At 43.8% G+C, this 22,703-nt stretch overlaps 1 protein-coding gene across 1 annotated transcript in view; it reads left to right on the top strand.

Annotated features, from left to right (window-relative positions):
* LOC133652230 (transmembrane protein 8B-like) overlaps positions 1–22,703 on the top strand; it is a 194,468-nt gene that overhangs the window by 21,974 nt on the left and 149,791 nt on the right. Inside the window, exon 3 of the mRNA XM_062050745.1 lies at positions 124–331. Coding sequence (XP_061906729.1) covers positions 124–331 — 208 coding nt within the window. The remainder of the gene's footprint in view (positions 1–123; positions 332–22,703) is intronic.

Raw genomic sequence — 22,703 nt, 5'->3', positions numbered from 1 at the left:
TTATTTTTTTCAACAGAAGTTACCTGTTGAATCAGATCTGAGCAGGTTGTACCCAGTGTAGTAAATGTCTATTAATTATGTAACAACCCATACAAAACTACAAACTTTTCTTGTGATTGACAGATACTTCAGGTCTGGCGCTCCACCGGTAATTAACCCCCTGAACACTCACTTCCCTCGGGATACGGTCATCCCAGGATCCTTCGCCGTCACTCTGACCTGGACCCTTCCGAAACGCAACACGGGGGCGTTCAACGTGACCAGCCCGCTCCCCGGGGACTGGTTCTTGGCTGCACATCTACCCAAGGATGAAGGAAAGATCTCAGTCAAGGTAATTTGCCTGATAATAACAACATGTACGGAGAGGTTGTGGATGATGATGCTCAGCTCCCTGTAGGAGTGTTGTGCACACATATGCACCAAAGTGGTGCTCATGTCAGCAACTATGTAAACCAAAATATATTATTAGTTCGAACTAAATCAGCTGTAGCTACAAAGGTATATTTTTGCCTTGATTTTGAGGTCACAAAGGCAGATTTTGAAACATTTATTTTGCAAGAACGTAGATGCTATTTTTTTCAAAATGTTTTAACTCAAGTGAAAAATAAAATTGAGCGAATATAAATGTCATTTGTAACATGACATAATTACCGTATTTTTGGACTATAAGGCGCCCTTAAAATCCTTAAATTTTCTCAAAAATCGACAGTGCGCCTTATAATCCGTTGCGCTTAATGTACCGAATAATTTTGGTTGTGCTTACCGACCTTGACACTATTTTATTTGGTACATGGTGTAATGACAAGTGTGACCAGTAGATGGCAGTCACACATAAGAGATACGTGTAGACTGCAATATGATGACAGTCACACATAAGAGATATGTGTAGACTGCAATATGACTCAATTAAACAACACCAACATTTTATATGTTCCATTCAAAATATAGAACATTACACACAGCGTTCAAAAATCCATCAAAATGTTTTAGTACGACTTTGGTAAGCTATGAAGCCGCACCGCTTGATGGATTGTATTGTGCTTCAACATAGGAGTATTATTATGGTGTGTGTATAAGGTAAGACATATTATCCGGCGTTTTGTTTCACAATATTATGCTAAAACAAACTTTTCGTACCTGCTGGTCTGTATTTGGGATCTGCATAAGTCCTGAAAAATTGCGCGCGTCCGCCATTGTAGTCCGTGCCGTAGTCGATAAGCTTCTTCTTTTTCTCTATCTTCCTGTTATGGGACATTCATCCTTCGCTGTTGCCATTTCTAATATAAAGTAGTGTAAAGTTCTTACTTATACCTGTCAGTAAACTCACCATGAAAATGCTAAAACATACCGGTGTAGTGAGTTTACATTATTCACCCAAGGAACTTTAGTTATTAGAGAGTTCCGGTCAGACGGTTTTTCACGGGACACATTTCTGGCGTTGTTATTGCACTAGTGAGCCACGGATGAGGAGATGCTGCTCTGTTATTTATTGAAGTAAAGTCTGAATGTCATTAAAGCATTTAGCTCCATCTTTTGACACTTCTTCCAATCCCGTCCTTGCACGCTACACCGCTACAACAAAGATGACGGGGAGAAGACGCCGTTGAAGGTGAGCCACGTAAATAAGACAGCCCACAAAACGGCGCATCCTAAAGCGACTGTTAAAAAGCTGCTTGAAGATGATGTGTAAAACATCATCTATGCAACATTTTGACCAAAGAACCACCATTACATGTTATGTGCACCACAAGGAAGTCTTTTACATTTAGAAAACATAATAATAATATGACCCCTTTAATGCGCCTTTTGTATGAAAATAGACCTGAATAGAGCCGCTCATTGGCAGTGCGCCTTATAATCCGGTGCGCCCTATGGTCCTACTGCTTTCTGCGCAGGCAGGCTGCTGTGCTCTCCTACGTCCTGTCTTACTCTCTCTCTTAACCTCTTCACTCTGCAGATTCAGCTTTTTTTCTTCTGTGCTCGCACAAGTTTTGACACAGCGTTCTGTTTGTGCCAAATATTTACTTTGATTGGCTGTTTTATTTTATGTTTCACTTAAGTTTAGTTGTATTCTCAAAACAGCATGTATGCGGTTGCCAAATATTTTTTCCGTGCTCAAATTCTGCCTTTGCGACCTCAAAATAAAGGCACAAATATAACTCTGTAAGTGGCTATTGGGACCCTCCCTTTAGGAGGGAAGAATTCACCCAGGTGACGAGAATTGAAGATTAGCAATTTATTCTATACAAGAGTCGGTGCAAAAAATAGCAGTACCAGCACTGGAGAAAGGACCGAGCAGTCTTAAAGGGGAACTGCACTATTTTGGAATTTTCACTATTGGTCACAATCACATGCATGTCTTTTTTTTTTTTTAAAGATTTTGAAAATGATTTAAAAGATGTGGCTAATTGGAGTTACCATTGTAGCCTTCAAAGCCTTTTTAAACAACTGCAAAACTAGGGTTGTCCTGATACCAATATTGTGGTACCGGTACCAAAATGTATTTTGATACTTTTCTAAATAAAGGGGACCACAAAAAATGACATTATTGGCTTTATTTTAACAAAAAATCTTAGGGTACATTAAACATATGTTACTTATTGCAATCCAAGAACAATGTAATCCTTAAATAAAATAGTGAACATACTAGACAACTTGTCTTTTAGTAGTAAGTAAACAAACAAAGGCTCCTAATTAGTCTGCTGACGTATGCAGTGACATATCGCGTCATTTATCATTCTATTATTTTGTCAACATTATGAAGGACAAACTGTAAAAATGTATTATTAATCCACTTGTTCATTTACTGTTAATATCTGCTTATTTCTGTTTCAACATGTTCTATCTACACTTCTGTTAAAATGTAATAATCACTCATTCTTCTGTTGTTTGGATGCTTTACATTAGTTTTGGATGATACCACAAATTTAGGTATCGATCCGATACCAAGTAATTACAGGATCATACATTGGTAGTATACAAAGTCCTCATGTGTCCAGGGACATATTTTCTGAGTTTATAAACATTATATGAATTTTAAAAAAAGTAAAAAAGATTTTGTGACGATAAAAAAATATAGATGTAATTATAGAAGTATCAACTAGATACACTCTTGTGCTTGATATCCTTACAGTCAGGTGTAGATCCACCCATGGCATTTGTTTACATTCAGGACCGCTATCTTTTGTTAGCGGTGACGCCAGTGAGCTATTGTATCCTCCTAGGGTGTGTAGTGAAGCATGTTTAGCTATTCCTCATTCTGCAGTGATAATGCTACTTGTAAGAAACTTACTTTATTTATCGCCATGGAGGCCAGGATTAGTGATTTAGAAGTAGCTAAGACACTGCTGACTGCGGATGCATGTTAGCTGCTAGCTAGCTAGCCATGTTTTAAAGCACCTCTTCCTGAGGGCGTTTCAGTGTTATAACTTCATCTTTATCTTTAGTTTTTAAGCCAAAATGCGTCCATTCCCCCTTTTCTGTCTACACACTGTGTCTGCTTGTAAGTACTCTGTGTGTGTGCGCTACCGAACATGCTCCTCTGCTCGAAAAACCAGCAATGTCACGACGTGCCGTCATGCCCGTTAAACAAAAAAAAAAGAAAAATTATGAGGAACCGGTACTTTTTAGTATAGTACCATTTTTTATTCATTATACCGCGATACTATACTAGTACCGGTATAACGTACAACCCTATTCAAAACACATCATCATGTTATGTACCGGGCAAAGGGAAGGAGGCGACACCAAGGCAGAACTGCGGTTTACTAGGTTTATTGAAAACCTTGATGAGTGCGTAGGGTGTGTATGCTACCACAAGTGAATGAGTGCAGACGATGTGTAGAATTAACAATGTAAGATTTACCAGGGGTTGTTGTCGGTGCGTGTTGTGTGAATCTTTCGTCGAATCCAAGGGGCTAGGCGAAGAGGTAGTCAGCAGGGAGGCAAGCAGTCGGGGGCTGGAGAGAGGCAACAATGTCCAAGTCCAAGCAGAGGTCAAGGGTCAAGGGAGGCAAGCAGAGATCCAGGTGGAGGTTGTGAGGCAGGACACAATCACAGGCAGCAGGGAAGACACTGTGGAAGACCCAAGGGACATCAAACACGGGAACGAGGAAGAGCACAAAGAAGGCGAGCAAGGAACGAGGGAGTGGTGCCAGACGTGATGCTTACTGTGAAAGATAGGCTACGTTCTGGCGAAGGTCTCTTGGGTTCGCTGGCTTTTATGCTGCTCCCTCTCATCAGGCACAGGTGGGTTGATGCGCAATTGCTTGCAGCCTTGTCGCTGGGTGGGCGTGCTGTGCCCAGTGTGAGCAGGGGCGTGTCTAAGTGTGCTGCCAGCAGAGGTCCCGGCAGCTCCAGCTGCCGAGGGAAAGCGGGTTCGAATCCGCGTCGTGACAGTACCCCCCCCCCCCCCCCCCTAGGCGAGGCACCTGACGAGCGCCGGGGAGCATCAGGATTGGAACGGTAGAAGTCCTCTAAAAGACAGGGGTCGGCAAGGTAGGAGGCCGGCACCCAAGATCTGTCCTCCGGTCCAAAACCCTCCCAGTCGACTAGATAAACAAGCCCCCTACCCTGTCGATGGACCCTGAGGATCTCTTTTACCGTCCAAACCTGGTCCCCGTTTTCCAGGAACCTAGAGGGAGGGGGGGCAGGGACAGGAGGGGACAGAGTGCTCTCCGCTACCGGTTTTATCTGGGACTCATGTACAACTGAATGTCTCTTGACCGAGGGTGGGAGAGCCAGTTTGACAGATACGGGGTTAATGACAGAGATGATGGGAAATGGACCCACATAGCGTGGTGCTAATTTTTTGGATGGTACCTGGAGATTTAAGTCCTTAGCCAGTAACAATACTGGCTGTCCCGGGCGATAGGATGGAGCCTGTACACGATGACGGTTGGCGTTGCGACACATTTTAGCCGAAGCTCTCTCCAAGGCTGCTCGAGCTGCTCTCCACACCCTCTGACATTTCCTGATATGGGCCTTAGTCGAGGGCACAGCTATCTCTTGTTCTTGCTGGGGAAACAAGGGGGGTTGATAGCCCAATGAGCATTCGAATGGTGACATACCGGTAGCGGAGCTCTTCAAGGAGTTGTACGAATACTCCACCCAAGGGAGGAACTTGCACCAGGTTGTGGGCTTCTTGCTGGCAACGCAACGGAGCATGGTCTCCACGCTCTGGTTTGCCCTTTCAGCCTGCCCGTTGGTCTGGGGGTGGTATCCCAAAGTGAGACTGACCGAGGCCCCAATCCCCTTACAAAAGGCTCTCCAGACTTGAGAAGAAAACTGGGGACCCCGATCAGAGACTATGTCTACCGGGATACCATGCAGCTTGATGACGTGTAGAGTGAGGAGGTCAGCCGTCTCCGAAGCAGAAGGTAGTTTGCGTAGCGGGATGAAATGGGCTGCTTTGGAGAAGCGATACACAATGGTTAAAATAGTAGTGTTACCTCTGGAGGCAGGAAATCCCGTGATGAAATCCAAGGCGATGTGTGACCAAGGGCGGGCAGGGATGGGAAGTGGGTGGAGGAGACCAGCCGGAGGTCTGTGAGAGGCCTTGCTGCGGCACAAGTAGAACATGCTGCGATAAACTCACGTGTATCCTTGGCCATGGATGGCCACCAGAAGCGTCTTCGCAGTAGGGACAAGGTTCGTTGGAAGCCAGGATGGCACGAGAACAGACTAGTGTGGCCCCAATCCAGGACTCTGGATCGCAGTTCCTGATGGACAAAAAGTCTGTTGGAGGGTCCACCTCCGGGTCCTGGATTGGAGCGCAGCGCTGACTTTACGAGTTCCTCCACTTTCCAAGAAACCATCCCCACGATGCGAGAAGGAGGAAGGATGGGAATGTCCTCTGAACGCTCGGAAGGTTCTTCCATAAAGACCCTGGAGAGAGCGTCCGCCTTAGCGTTCTTCGACCCGGGTCTGAAAGACAGCAAATAGTCAAAGCGAGAGAAGAATTGTTGCCATCTAGCCTGTCGATTGTTCAGCCTCCTGGCAGAGCGGATGTGGAGGAGATTACTGTGGTCGGTCAGAATCTGGAACTGGTGACGGGCCCCCTCCAGCCAATGTCTCCATTCTGCAAGAGCCTCGTGGACCGCTAACAGTTCTCTATTCCCGGCGTCGTAATTCCGCTCTGCCAGGGACAAACGTCTGGAAAAGAAGGCAACGGGGTGAATCAGATTATCAATTTTCGAGCGTTGGGAAAGTATAGCACCAATCCCAGAGTCGGAAGCGTCCACCTCCACAAGAAAGGCAACATCCAAGTCAGGGTGGACGAGGACAGGGGCGGAGATGAAGCTCCTCTTCAGGTCCTCAAAGGCGGTGTTGGCCTTATGAGACCAAACAAACGAGGCCTTTGGAGAAGTGAGGGCATGGAGTGGTGCGGCAATCTGACTGAAGTCCCGAATGAAGCGTCGGTAGAACCCAGCGAAGCCGAGAAACATCCGCAACTCCGTTCTGGAGGATGGCTGAGGCCACTCTACCACAGCATCCACCTTCTTGGGGTCGGCTCTGATATGCCCCTTCTCCACCACAAAACCAAGGAATTCAACAGAAGAGGTATGAAAGCTGCACTTCTCGGCCTTGACGAACAAGCGGTTCTCCAGAAGTCTCTGGAGCACGAGTCGAACATGATGCTGGTGTTCAGCCATATTACGGGAAAAAATCAAAATGTCATCAAGGTAAACAACTACGAAAAGATCCAGCATGTCACGCAAAATGTCATTCACGAGGGCCTGAAAAACGGCTGGGGCATTTGTGAGTCCAAAGGGCATGACTCGGTATTCAAAGTGCCCTAAGTGTGTGTTAAACGCCGTCTTCCACTCGTCTCCTTCCTTAATCCGCACAAGGTGGTAGGCGTTGCGGAGATCCAATTTAGTGAAGATAGTTGCTGGGGCCAACGGCTCAAAAGATGAGTTAAGCAGCGGTAGTGGGTACTTGTTCTTTATAGTAATGTTGTTGAGGTGACGGTAGTCGATGCAGGGCCTGAGTGAACCGTCCTTCTTGGTTACGAAGAAGAATCCCGCTGCCAGTGGAGACTTAGATGGTGTGATGATCCCTGAAGCCAGGCCCTCCGTGATGTAGGTCTTCATAGCCTCCTTCTCTGGGATTGACAGGTTATAAAGACGGCTGGAAGGTAATTTAGCCTCTGGGAGAAGCTCAATGGGCGGTATAGCTCGGTTGGTAGAGTGGCCGTGCCAGCAACTTGAGGGTTGCAGGTTCGATCCCCGCTTCCGCCATCCTAGTCACTGCTGTTGTGTCCTTGGGCAAGACACTTTACCCACCTGCTCCCAGTGCCACCCACACTGGTTTAAATGTAACTTAGATATTGGGTTTCACTATGTAAAGCGCTTTGAGTCACTAGAGAAAAGCGCTATATAAATATAATTCACTTCACTTCACTTCACTTCACTTCAATGGCACAGTCGTAAGGTCTGTGTGGGGGTAGACCCTGTGCTTGCTCCTTACTGAAGACCTCCGCTAGGTCATGGTAGCAGGTTGGTACTAGTGACAGGTCCGTCTGAGGGGCACTGGTACTGGAGCGGTGGTCCGGAGGGGAAGCTGACCTGAGACAATTAGCGTGGCAGGTTGTGCTCCAAGCCAAGATCCTGCCAGAGGTCCAAGAGACGTGGGGGTCATGTTGACGGAGCCAAGACCTACCCAGGACCAACGGGGCAACAGGTGCTTCCAGAATCCAAAGACTGATGGTCTCGACGTGATTTCCCGAAATGGTCAAGGAAATGGGTTCAGTGCGAAACCTGATGGGTCCCAAAGGTCGCCCATCCAGGGCTTGGGCAGGAAGAGTCTTGTCCAAGTGGACCAGGGGAATGCCCATCTGTCGGGCGAACTCATAGTCCATGAGACTCTCGTCGGCTCCTGAGTCCAAATATGCCTCTACTTGAATAGATCTAGAGCCCCAAGCTAGGGTAGCGGGTAACAAGAAGTTGGGGTTATCTTTCTCGTGTGGGAAAGACGTATGGCTCACCAGGATCCCCCCAGCTGGTGAGCCTGGTCTTTTGGTTTCGCCGGACAATAGCGGAGGATATGTCCGGCTAGACCACAGTAAAGACAGAGACGCTGTCGGTGCCTTCTCTCTCTCTCCTCAACGGTCAGCCGGGTCCCTTCCAACTGCATGGGTTCAGGAGCAGTCAACACGGTGGGTCTAGACTGAAGTGGCACGGCAGGGGCCTCAAAGGTGGGTAGGAGTTGAGAACTGGGACTGTTCCTCGCGACTCCCTGAGCTCGCTCAGCAGCACGTTCAGTCAGTCTCTGGTCGAACATGAGTGCTAGTTTGATGAGGTCCCTGCAGAATGTGGGTCTGTCCCTCAATAGGCCGTCCTTAATTTCCTCGGAGAGGCCCCGACGGAACGCGCTCTGGAGCGCCCTGTCGTCCCAGCCGCTGTCAGCTGCCAGGGTCCGGAATTCCAGGGTGTAGGCTGCCACAGAACGAAGTCCCTGCTGGAGGGAGTGAAGGCGTCCAGCGGCGTCCCCCCCATCCTTGGGGTGGTCGAATACGGCCCGGAATTCAGCACGGAAGGCAGCGTAGTCCGAGCTCAATCCCATGGTCCTGTCCACGGCAGCCGTAGCCCACTTGAGGGCAGGTCCAGTGAGCAGGCCAAAAATGAAAGCGATCTTAGCCCCATCAGAGGAATAGCGTGAGGGCTGGTGTTGAAAAATCAGATCGCACTGAACAAGAAATCCCCTGCACAGCTCAAAATCCCCCTCGAAAGGTCTAGGACTGGCAATTTTGGGCTCCCGTTCCAGACTGCAGGGTTCCGGTCTTCGGGCTGGAGAAATAAGCTGCGGGGCTGCTGCAGCGGGGGTCACTCTAGGCATTAGGCTGTCCAGCATAGAGTATAGTCCGGAGAAAGCTCTCTCCAAATTGTCCTCAAGAGCGACAAAACGCTCTTGGTGCTCATTGACAACGGCACTAAGGATAGACAGGTTGGATGTCCTGGGGAATCGGGACTGGGCCTCGCCGGTGTCGCCCGGTTCCGCCATGTTTCTGGCCAGAACGTACTGTTATGTACCGGGCAAAGGGAAGGAGGCGACACCAAGGCAGAACTGCGGTTTACTAGGTTTATTGAAAACCTTGATGAGTGCGTAGGGTGTGTATGCTACCACAAGTGAATGAGTGCAGACGATGTGTAGAATTAACAATGTAAGATTTACCAGGGGTTGTTGTCGGTGCGTGTTGTGTGAATCTTTCGTCGAATCCAAGGGGCTAGGCGAAGAGGTAGTCAGCAGGGAGGCAAGCAGTCGGGGGCTGGAGAGAGGCAACAATGTCCAAGTCCAAGCAGAGGTCAAGGGTCAAGGGAGGCAAGCAGAGATCCAGGTGGAGGTTGTGAGGCAGGACACAATCACAGGCAGCAGGGAAGACACTGTGGAAGACCCAAGGGACATCAAACACGGGAACGAGGAAGAGCACAAAGAAGGCGAGCAAGGAACGAGGGAGTGGTGCCAGACGTGATGCTTACTGTGAAAGATAGGCTACGTTCTGGCGAAGGTCTCTTGGGTTCGCTGGCTTTTATGCTGCTCCCTCTCATCAGGCACAGGTGGGTTGATGCGCAATTGCTTGCAGCCTTGTCGCTGGGTGGGCGTGCTGTGCCCAGCGTGAGCAGGGGCGTGTCTAAGTGTGCTGCCAGCAGAGGTCCCGGCAGCTCCAGCTGCCGAGGGAAAGCGGGTTCGAATCTGCGTCGTGACACATCAACATCTTATATACATGCAAGTATTTATATAATGTAGTAACAGACAGGTATATAATAGGGCTGCAACTAATGATTATGTTGATAGTCGATTGGTCAACGATTATGTTAACGAATTGTCGACTAATCAGATAATAAAGCGTACACATATTTAATTACTCAAATTTTTCCATTGACTTGTAAATGCAGCTTAAGTTATTTTAGGCATGTGCTTACTAACAACGAAGATGACTAATTCCTTCATAAATATTAATTTATTCTGTAACTGTGCTGCTCATTCAGCTGTTACAAAAAATTCAATAATTATTAAAATGTTTCCATTAAAAATAAAGGAAAGGCAAAGTGCTAAAAAACAAAACAATTAACCAGTTGAATTAGCAGCAATGAAAACAAACAACAAAACACAAAATCTAACTTCCTCCAAAAATAAAGCATTTTGTGATGTTTAAAAAGCTCCACACTGGTATATTGGTTAACTTTTGGCAATTTTCGCACTCTAATAGACTCAAATGTGTTGAGTTCTATCTTTGATTAATTAATAAAATGTTGGCTATTTAATCGATTGTATGTTTAATCATATGATATCTCTGCATGCACGCGTGCGTTTCGCTTTTGTTAAAGTTATTACTCATAAGCATTTGTTAAAGAAATCCAACAAAGCACCAATATGATTCACTTTAAGAGACTGTTCAAACTACACGGGTTCACAAAGTACACAAAAGAACAATTATGATAAATATCTTAAACCTTTTTTTGTTGTTTTTGAGATTAATATTATTTATGTATTCAACATTTTCTTACTGTGGTATATTACTTATTTATTATGTATTTATTCACTGTTCTGTTACAGAGAACAAGGAAATGGGATACAATTGCTAAGGTATGAAAAGGGGTTGGATTAAATAAACTCAGCTTCTTCCTACTCCTTTTCGGATGTGCTGTAATGAAACAACTGGACTTATGTGATGCATGACATTGTATTGTATGCATGTTCCAAATAAACTGAAACTGAACTGAACTCAATTTACAACCATATGAAAGCATGTGTTAATCACAAATAGTATTATTTATTTAACACATAAATATTGGGCTTAATTTAGACTGATTAGAAAAAATAAGCACCAACCAAATATATTGTTTAAGAAAGGACTCATAAATAACTGACAAATATGTCATTTACATACAATCAAGTTGATGTGTTACTACGCTGGAAAAGGAGTTCCTCAGTGTTGGCTCTTACAAAAACGATGTCGCTATAGTTTGGTTGTACAGGTTACGGAACATGAATATGAAATATTTTTTAGATTTAGAGGTAGAATGGATTCCTCCCATTAGCTGCACTGCTAGCCACCGAGTACTAGCCCATTATTACTCATCAGCATTGTAAACGATAGGCAAAATTCCTCAAAAGGTGCAGTTAAATCTCTAATATGGTCGCTTTCCACACATGCTTTTGTCCTTTTCGGCTGCACCGCCTTGTTGGAGAACGAAACTGAAAGTCAACCGGTACGTCTTCCTCTTGAACCTAAATGTGATACAACGTGTGTGCGTTTGCAGAGACAGAAAGCATTAATGTGTTCATCTCCTTTGATCGGAACCATTTTGCTCAAAAGGAGGGAAATATTCCCTTAACATGACTCAATCACAGCTGGTGGTTACTAATATGAATGTGAAAGCTCATCTGCTGTAATATGACTATAAACAGCCCAACACGTGACCTTACTAATGATAGCTACAAAACACGGCAGCAGGTAGCCACCATGACACCAAAGACACATTTTCATAAATAACCCAATAAGATGTTGTCACAGCAGCACAGATGGCAGATTTGGGTTGATGATCATTCATTTGGGATATCAGAAGCTCATTATGGGGTGTGTATATTGTGGGGAAGTGTCATGTGTTGCTGCTACACTCCTCCCAATCACAGCCACGTCTCTCCTAAAATAGTTCCACGCATGACTGCTTTTATGATTAGCTGTCGTCGCTTTAATCACATTGATCAAGCGCTGGTGCGCGTAACACATGGCCAGGGGGCGGGGCAATCTAACGTGGTTATTATTTCTCATCACCCGCGACAGTCTATTACGTGCGATGCTTTGTTTGTGCACCGGCTGACCTTATGACTCAAACACCACCTCCAGAGAGACAAACTGTCGCTTGCAGTGTATTACCAAATATTAGCTATTAGCACATGGACACTTATTTAGATTAAAAACCTAACCTGAATAAAAATTTCATTCGGATCGAGACGGGTGGTTTATGCCGAAAGTCATTCGGATTGTATTCACGAAAACACATCATCCAAAAATCGGGTTAGAATAATCCTTACCGCGTATGTCTTTGATGTCAGCTATACAGAACAGCTACATTTAAAAAAGAGAGGTAAAACAAAAGTAGTAAACAGAAAGAAAAAAATATAAATAAATGTCGGACAAGCAGAAATGTACGAAGCCATGTTAACAGTGGAAGTTGAATGCTTCTTCAGAACCTGAAGTGGGCAAACTCGTCCAAAAGATGGCGCCATAGCACAAATAATGGCACACCTTTCCGTTTATGTTAGGTTCTGCACATGTCAAAGTAAAGTATTCGGATTTAAGGTGTGCTGCATGAAAATGTAGGTCATAATCAGATCATTTTTTTAGGTTCCATGTACACAGTGACATTCTAATCCGAATGATGATCAGATTAAAAAAATGTTGTCCATGTACACGTGGCTATTGATAAACAGACAACTACTATAATCAATAAATCAATTTAGTCCAATCAGTATTCATATTGTATTGCACGAAAACACACCTTCCGAAATTTGGGTTGGAATAATCCTTACCGCGCATGTCTTTGATGTCGGCTATACTTTGGTGTATCACAACATGGAGGGAACAGAACAGCTCCATTTCAAAAAGAGAGGTAAAACAAAAGTAATGAACAGAAGAGAACAATGATAAATAAATATTGGGATAATGTCGGACAAGCAGAAATGCACAAAGCCACGTCAACAGTGGAAGTCGAATGCTTCTTCAGCACCTGCAGTGAGCAAACTCGTCCAAAAGATGGCGCCATAGCACAAATAATGACACACCTCTCCGTTTACATTAGGTTCTGCGCATGTCAAAGTAAGGTATTCTGATTTAAGGTGTGATGCATGAAAATGCACGTCATAATCAGATCTTTTTTTTTCAGGGTCCATGAACTCAGGAACATTCTAATCCAAATTATGATCAGATTAAATACATTTTGTCCGTGTACACCTGGCTATTGCTAAACAAACAACTACTATAATTAATAAATCAATTTAGTCCAATCAGCATTCGGATTGTATTGCACGGAAACACATCTTCTGAAATTTGGGTTAGAGTGTGTGAATGTGAGTGTGAATGTTGTCTGGCTATCTGTGTTGGCCCTGTGATGAGGTGGCGACTTGTCCAGGGTGTACCCCGCCTTCCGCCCGATTGTAGCTGAGATAGGCTCCAGCGCCCCCCGCGACCCCGAAGGGAATAAGCGGTAGAAAATGGATGGATGGATAATCATTACCGCGCATGTCTTTGATGTAGGACTGGGTGATATATCGATATACTCGATATATCACGGGTTTGTCTCTGTGCGATATAGAAAATGACTATATCGTGATATTGGAGTATACATTCCCACGCAGTTGCTTTTAGCTGCGGGCATTACACTGCATGCGTTTCCCACTCTTTCTTGTCTCTCCTTCTCACAGAGACGTAAACCAAGCGCACCTTCTTACACATGTCACGTGTGCAACATCACACGCTCCCGCGGAGCAGAGATGTAGCGACATGGTAATGTTAGCTGTGATGCTAACAGTGAGGTGCGGGTGGTAATACGAGAGAATGAAGGTGCAAATCTGGTAACAAATGGAGGAAGAATTAATTCCCAAGTAAAACAGCACAGGATCCATCGTCCGGCGGTGTTTTGGTTTCAAGCGGGAATATGTTCACCATTTATGCGGCAAAAGCGTTGCTACAAAAAGTAGCAGCACTGCTAATGTAGCATCATTTGAATAGTCACCCGCTAGAGAATGAGGAGTGCTTGAAATTCTGCATGTCAACATCTCCGGCCAGTGCCACACCAACAAAATGCCGTAGCAACTATTTCCAGATCAACACCGTATGAAAAAAAAAAAGTCAACAACAGAAGGAGATAATGTCCGCAGGAACCTATTATGCAGCTCATTTTTATTTGACAGTTATTGAAATATCTTGTGTGACATCATGCACAAAAGTGCACTTTATTTGTTTTAAACTATTGTAGTGGCGTTCTGTACAAAAAGTATACTTTAATTTAGTGTTGTTTTGACATGTCATCTTGGTGACATCATTCACAAAAGTGCACTTATCGCTTGTTTTAAAATGTCTCTGACAATCTTGCACTTTCTGTTTTGAAATGACATGAATGTTTGTGCCACTGCTTAATAAATGTTTAATAAATACAGTTTTGGTAAATTGACTTAGTTGTGATTTCCCTCTCTGCATGAAAGTTAAAAGAATGAGCATATATTAATGCAGTATGAACAAGAATGTTTTAATGTAGACACATAGAATCATCATACTGGTGTGATTATATGCATCAAGTGTTCATTCAAGGCTAAGGCAAAATATCGAGATATATATTGTGTATTGTGGCATGGCCTAAATATATCGAGATATTAAAAAAAGGCCATATCGCCCAGCCTTACTTTGATGTCAGCTATACTTAAGTATACGACACCATGGAGGGCACAGAACAGCTCCATTTCAAAAAGAGAGGTAAAACAAAAGTAGTGAACAGAAGGAAAAAATTATAAATACATATCGTGATAATGTCGGACAAGCAGAAATGCACAAAGTCATGTTAACAGTGGAAGTCGAATGCTTCTTCAGTAACTCGTCCAAAAGATGGTGCCATAGCACAAATAATGACACACCTCTCCGTTTATGTCAAAGTAAAGTATTCGGATTTAAGGTGTGATGCATGAAAATGCACGTCATAATCAGATACTTTTTTTCAGGGTCCATCGACACAGGAACATTCTAATCCGAATGATGATCAGATTAAATAAATGTTGGCTATTGATAAACAACTACCATAATCAATAAATCAATTTAGTCCAATCAGCATTTGGATTGTATTGCACAAAAACACATCTTCCGGAATTCGAGTTTGATTATTCCTTACCGAGCATGTCTTTGATGTCAGCTATACTTTGGTACATCACAACATGGAGGGCACAGAACAGCTCCATTCCAAAAAGAGAGGTAAAACAAAAGTAGTGAACAGAAGGAAACAATGGTAAATAAATATTGTGATAATGTCAGACGAGCAGAAATGCACAAATCCATTGTTAACAGTGGAAGCGCTTTTCGTGTCGTCCTCGCCAGTTCTAGGTCCTATATGGCGGTCAAAGAGCACCAACTTGTCGGAATACCTACTCAGACGTCTTCTGTCCAGGTGAGATGTATGATTTATGATCTACAATAAACTTATTGGGAGCAGGGAAGCGAAGAAACAGCAGACAACTCCATGATGTAAACATTGGCACACAGGAAGTGATCACGGCACTGCTATAAATAGTTAGTTTGTGTTAGCGCATATAATAACAATATAACTAATACTTGTTTAACATTCAAGTCACGAAATGTAAATTGAGTGCGCTTTTTGAATGGTTATTTATCAGATTTATGGGCGGAATAATGGAGCTCCCATTGGCTCAGCTGTAAGCAGACTTTTATTTACGTTTATTTAATATTTATAATACCTGCGATGAGGTGGCGACTAGTCCAGGGTGTACCCCGCCTTCCGCTCGAATGCAGCTGAGATGGCTCCAGCGACCCCCCACGACCTCGAAAGGGACAAGTGGTAGGAAATGGATGGATGGATGGACATTTAAAAAACAAAATCTACCTTCATGTCTTTCATTATGATTGTGAACAATAGGCAAAATTCCCCCCAAAATGCAGTCCCTCTTTAAGCGCAAAAATTATGACTGAAAGGGTGACACTGTATTTTTATTTGCACCTTACTGACACTTTATTTAAGAATAATACTCATTATTGTTTTTAATTTATTTTTGAATCACAACATGATTGTATGTACATTTTATTTTTTGTCAGTTATTTATGAGTCCTTTCTTAAGCAACATATTTGGCTGGTACTTACTTTTTCTAATCAGTCTGACCTAAGCCTAAGGTTTATGTGTTAAATAAATAATACTATTTGTGATTAACACATGCTTTCATATGGTTGTAAATTGAATATGAATAAAATCAAGAGTTCAGTTCAGTTTCAGTTTATTTGGAACATGCATACGATACAATGTGAATTCCAGTTGTTTCATTACAGCACATCCAAAAAGGAGTAGGAAGAAGCAGAGCTTATTTAATCCTACCCCTTTTCATACCATAGCAATTTTATCCCATTTTCTTGTTCTCTGTAACAGAACAGCGAACAAATAAATAATACATAAATAGTATACCATAGTAAGTAAATATTAAAAACATAAATAATATTTATCTAAAAAAAAAAAAGGGTTCAATATATTCATTATAATTGTTCTTTTGTGTACTTTGTGAACACTTGTAGTTTGAACAGTTTCTTAAACTGAATCATATTGGTGCTGTGTTTGATATCTTTCCGTAATTTAATTCCACATACAGATATGCAAAAGATTTTAAGTGTTGTACGAGCATACAAATGTTTTAAATGAGATTTTTCTCTAAAGTGATATTTTTCCTCTATTGTTGTGAATAATTATTGTACATTCATGGCTAGCAGGTTATAGTTTGCTTTGTGCATGATTTTAGCTGTTTGCAAATGCACCAAATTGTTGGATTTCAGTATTTGTGATTCAATAAATAAAAGCTTTGTCTGTTCTCTATATCCAACATTATGTATTATTCTAATTGATCTTTTTTGTAACACCGTTAGTGAATGAAGCGCACATTTATAGTTGTTTCCCCATATTTCTACACAATAACTCCGATATGGTAACACTAGCGAGCAGTACATGAAGTGATTTTTCATCCAGAACATATTATGTAATATTATTAAATCAGTGTTAATATTTGAGTGGGCCCCAGGGCCCTCTGTAGTGGAAAAGTTGGGCTTCGAGGTCAAAAAGGTTAAGAACCCTTGCTTTCAAAGCTTGATTAAGGCTAATTTAGAGAGTTTTTTTTGGTTTAGAAAACATTTGACTTCCAAGATTCCATTGTAGTCCTTTGCCTTTCCCTTGTCACAAAAAGAAGAAAACCTTGGCCAGACTGATGTTTTCATTGAGATTAGTATTCCGCCTTGTGCTGCAGAGCCTAAAGAGGCAGAACCGTGTCTGAAGAGTTTTTCTTCATCTCATCGCGTCCGTCTACGTGGTCACATCAACGCCAGCTGATTTCCATTTCAAGCAATTTACCTGCTGCAGCGGTCGCCTCCTTGTTTGCTTGGGCCCGTCCCGAATATTCCATGGCGGAACGCGGAAAAAATCACAGCTGTCATCAGAAATTGCTTCAGACGTGCAATTGGTCGGGACTGATACACGGCAAGGATGAGAAACATGGAGCCTCGTCCCAATTCTGCCTTCTGAGGCAATTTTCCACCGACGCTGTGATGCGAGCTGAGAAGGAATAATGCATCCAGCGCCGCTCGCAGACATAAAAGCACAAGAACTCAGTTACGTTTGGTTGATTACGTCTTCGCTGTAACAATACTTCTTGGCAATGCCTTTTACACGACACATTTGTTAGGAGCGTGCATTTGTGGGAAGAGCAGCACATGAGTATGTGGGTTGCGCCCATTAAAGATTTGCCAAATCTTCTCTGCCCGTGCCAAACAGCTTCTTCTGCCATTGACAGATTGGATGTTTGCTAGCTTGGATGACTGACGTTTCAGTGATTATGACTGAAAAGTGCACCATAATATCGAGTCACATTAAAAATTAGATCTATTGAAAATAATGACCAGGAGAAAAATGTACAGTACAGGCCAAAGGTTTGGACACAACTTCTCATTCAATGCGTTTTCTTTATTTTCATGACTATTTACATTGTAGATTGTCACTGAAGGCATCCAAACTATGAATGAACACATGTGGAGTTATGTACTTAACAAAAAAAGGTGAAATATATATATATATATATTTATATTCAATTTTTTTTCAAAATAGCCACCCTTTGCTCTGATTACTGCTTTGCACACTCTTGGCATTCTCTCAATGAGCTTCACGCACACCTGTGAAGTGAATGCCATTTCAGGTGACTACCTCTTGAAGCTCATCCAAAGAATGCCAAGATTGTGCGAAAAAGTAATCCGAGCAAAGGGTGGCTATTTTGGAGAAACTAGAATATAAAACATGTTTTCAGTTATTGCACCTTTTTTTGTTAAATACATAACTCCACGTGTTCATTCATAGTTTTGATGCCTTCAGTGACAATCTACAATGTAAATAGTCCTGAAAATAAAGAAAACACATAGAATGAGAAGGTGTGTCCAAACTTTTGGCCTGTACTGTATAAAATGTAAACATTTTCATTTCAAATTTAACCTTCCTCAGATTACAATCCCCTCATCTATTAAGGTAAAAAGGAAAGGAACACACACATGGAAAACACTCAATTAATGTAAACACAGTTTTAAAATTGAACAATATTCTCTTAAAATGAAAGGACTTTGTAGGAAATTCTTCAAAAAGTGTAACAGAACTATTTTCTGCAGGTTTGGTGCCAGGAAGTTACAGTTGTGCTCTTAAGCGGTGTTTTTGAACCATTGTTGGGTCGTGAGCGACACCCAGAGGGCTGCCAAGAAGTACTTGTTCCGCAGCGGTGCTCAGCTGTAATACACTTTTCCACCACTTGTGGCAGTAATGACAAAATCAAACAAACCGAAGCAATCTAGAGCCTATAATAACAAGATCTGATAGTTCAGTTACAGCTCATTTTATTACCTATTCTGTGTTATATGTGTTTTATGTTGCACGATTGCACCAAGAAAAATTCCTAGTTTGTGAACCCGTTCTCAAACATAGGCAATAAAAACGATTCTGATTCTGATTCTGATTCTGATTCTGATGTGTCAAAGTCAAGGCCCGCGGGCCAGATCCGGCCCTCGAATGAATTATCTATGGCCCCAGGGATGATATTTGACTAGTATAAGAACCGGCCCGCAGGCCACAGCCGCCTGCTGCTGTTTTGCACGCACCAATACTCCATCAGTGTTGGAGCTAGGAATTTTCAAAATGGGGTCCCAGGGACCCCATCAAGTCATAAAAATGGGGTCGCACAGTACATTTTTGGGGTCCCATTTTTTTGTAAGCGTTTTGAAAACAAATGATACATGTGTACATTATGCTGTTATATCTCACATTCTATATTGTGTTTTGGAAAAAGGTTGTCATAAACGTTACTTAATTCATTAAAAAATAATACAAAAGAAAACACATTTTTATGAATATGTAAATTTATTCAGTTATAAACATTCATTCACTTTCTTCTTTCCTTCATGGATCTAAACTTTACCGCTGCCGGTATGTTTTTTTCTATATTTCAATTGTAATATTTTTAGAATGTGTTTGTTTTATTTTTGGCCAACGTGAGACAAAGAAAACAATCTGAAGTTGTCTTTATTTTTTAGTTTTAATGCCATGATTTTAATAGTCCGCCCCGTGTGTGCACATATTTTCCTCCATGCGGCCCCTCAGCTAAAATGAGTTTGACACCCCTGTTCTAGAGCTAAAGTCACAGTGAGATTTCCTCATCGACTATTTAGTTATATGTATCTATTTTGTGTGTACAGTCGCGATCAAAAGTTGACATACACTTGTAAAGAATATAATGGAAGTTTGGTTCTTTTAAGAATTTATTATCGGTCTACTGAAAATGTGAGCAAATCTGCTGGGTCAAAAGTATACATACAGCAATGTTAATATTTGCTTACATGTCCCTTGGCAAGTTTCACTGCAATAAGGCTATTTTGGTAGCCATCCACAAGCTTCTGGCAAGCTTCTGGTTGAGTTTTTGACCACTCCACCTGACAAAATTGGTGCAGTTCAGCTAAATTTGTTGGTTTTCTGACATGGACTTGTTTCTTCAGCATTGTCCACACGTTTAAGTCAGGACTTTGGGAAGAAGGCCATTCTAAAACCTTCATTTTAGCCTGATTTAACCATTCCTTTACCACTTTTGACTTGTGTTTGGGGTCATTGTCCTGTTGGAACACTCAACTGCGCCCAAAAGCCAACCTTCGGGCTGATGATTTTAGGTTGTCCTGAAGAATTTGGAGGTAATCCTCCTTTTTCATTGTCCCATTTACTCTCTTTTCATTGTCCCATTTACTACTACCACCACCATGTTTGACGGTCAATTTTTGTTTAATCTGACCACAGAACTTTCCTCCAGAAGGTCTTATCTTTGTCCACAATTTAGTTGTTTGGCCACAATACCCAGCAATATGTTTGAAGGAGAAAAGGTGAGGCCTTTAATCCCAGAAACACCATTCCTACCGTCAAGCATGGTGGTGTTAGTATTATGCTCTGGGCCTGTTTTGCTGCCAATGGAACTGGTGCTTTACAGAGAGTCAATGGGACAATGAAAAAGGAGGATTAACTCCAAATTCTTCAGGACAACCAAAAATCATCAGCTTGGAGGTTGGGTCTTGGGCGCAGTTGGGTGTTCCAACAGGACAATGACCACAAACACACGTAAAAATATACTATACGTCATCATCATGGCGCCGATGAAGGCTGCCTCGGTGCTTTCGTGCGCTCTGTTTTGTTTGTTTTTGTGCGTAAATTGTGTGTCCGGGTGCTCTTACCCCCGCGAAGAGCTACTGAACATCAGATCCATCATCCCTATGGACTTGTTACCAGTCATCTTAGCGTCAGTTGCGGATTTGGTCCATTCTGTGATCAAAAGAGGGAGACCGCACCGAAGAGGGAAGCGAGCGGGCGCCCTTGTCCGTCTTCGTGGACGGGGATTACGCACGCGTCTTTTCCGGACTCTCTTGTTATCGTGCTTGGTGACTTTAACAAGGGAAATTTGAGCCAGGAATTACAAAAGTATAGGCAGTTTATTAAATGCCCGACCAGAGAGGAGAACACTTTGGATCACTGCTACACTACAATAAGCAAGGCTTTTCATGAGGTCCCGCACGCTGCTCTTGGACTATCAGATCACGTGATGGTGCACTTAATCCCTTCATACAGACACAGACTGGAACTGGCTAAACATGTTATGAGGACCATTAAGTGTTTCACTGCCGAGGCTGTGGACGAGCTGCGTGCATGTTGGGAGACGACAGACTGGGAGGCAATTGGAGCGGCCACGGACAATCTGGACGAGTATACGGACACTGTGACCTCATACATACAGTTCAATGAGGCGCGCATCATTCCAATGCACACCAGGGCTTGTTATAACAACAACAAGCCCTGGTTCACACCCAAGCTCCGACAGCTGCGCAAGAAGAAGGAGGCTGCGTGGAGAAGCGGGGACCGGAGTACCTACAGAGAAGCAAAGTACCACTTCAACATGGAAGTGGAGAAAGCTAAATCTGTGTACTCTAACCGTCTACAGGAACAGTTCCGCTCCAATGATTTTGTGGCCGTTTGGAGACGGTTAAGGGCCCTTACGAACTATAAGCCCAAAACCTCCCAGGCCCTGAATGACCGGACTCTCGCTCAGGGCCTCAACACACATTACTGTCATCATCAACGGCCTTCAGCTCATCAAAGCCCTGCTCCCCCCACCATCACCATCCCCACTAATGCCAGCACTTCATTAAAGGAGTTAAAGGACTCAAAGGACTCCAAGGACATCACAGGACTCCAAGAACATCATAGGACTGTAAAGGCCCTCTCCATCCGACAAGAGGATGTACGCCGGTAGTTCTTGAAGCTGAATACGCGGAAGGCCCCCGGGCCGGATGGTATCCCCCCCTCCACTGTCAGACATTGTGCGGATCAGCTGGCTCCTGTCTTCACTGACATTTTAAACGCCTCTCTGTAGCTATGCCGCGTGCCGTCCTGCTTTAAGACCTCCACCATTGTCCCTGTCCCCAAGAAAGCACGGATCACAGGACTTAATGACTACAGGCCGTCTGTGGTCATGAAGTCCTTTGAGCGCTTGGTCCTGCCCCACCTCAAGGACATCACCGCTCCCCTCCTGGACCCACTACAGTTCGCCTACAGAGCCAACAGGTCTGTGGATGATGCAGTGAACCTGGCCCTCCACTTCATCCTGGAGCATCTGGACTCCCCAGGAACCTACGCTAGGATCCTGTTTGTGGACTTCAGCTCTGCCTTCAACACCATCCTCCCTGGACTGCTACGAGACAAGCTCTACCAGCTCAGCGTGCCTGACTCCCTCTGCAGTTGGATCAATGACTTCCTGACAGACCGAAGACAGCACCTGCGGCTGGGGAAGATTGTCTCGGACAGTCGAACCACGAACACTGGTACTCCTCAGGGCTGTGTACTCTCCCCCTGGCTCTTCTCCCTGTATACAAATTGCTGCACCTCCAGTCACCAGTCCGTAAAACTGCTCAAGTTTGCGGATGACACTACCCTCATCGGGCTCATCTCAGATGGCGATCAGTCCGCCTACAGGAGAGAGGAGGACCGGCTGGCGTCCTAGTGCAGCCTCAACAACCTGGAGCTGAACGCCCAGAAAACAGTGGAGATGATCATGGGCTTCAGGAAAGTCACAGCCCCACCATCCCCTCTCACCCTGATTGACTCTCCCACCCCCGTCTCCATTGTGGACTCCTTCCGTTTTTTTGGGCACCACCATCACCCAAGACCTCAAGTGGGAGCCGACCATCAGCTCCCTCATCAAGAAGGCCCAGCAGAGGATGTACTTCCTGCGGCAGCTGAGGAAACTTAAGGTGCCGACCGAGATGCTGGTGCAGTTTTACTCAGCCATCAACGAGTCCATCCTGACCTCCTCCATCACTGTGTGGTTCCCCGGCGCCACAGTCCAGGATAAGCATCGACTGCAGCGCATCGTACATGTT

The sequence above is a fragment of the Entelurus aequoreus genome, linkage group LG06 (assembly GCF_033978785.1).
Source record: "Entelurus aequoreus isolate RoL-2023_Sb linkage group LG06, RoL_Eaeq_v1.1, whole genome shotgun sequence".
In the NCBI taxonomy this organism is placed as follows: Eukaryota; Metazoa; Chordata; class Actinopteri; order Syngnathiformes; family Syngnathidae; genus Entelurus; species Entelurus aequoreus.
Note: the sequence above shows the minus strand (reverse complement) of the source record. Positions and strands in the feature narration are given on the sequence as shown.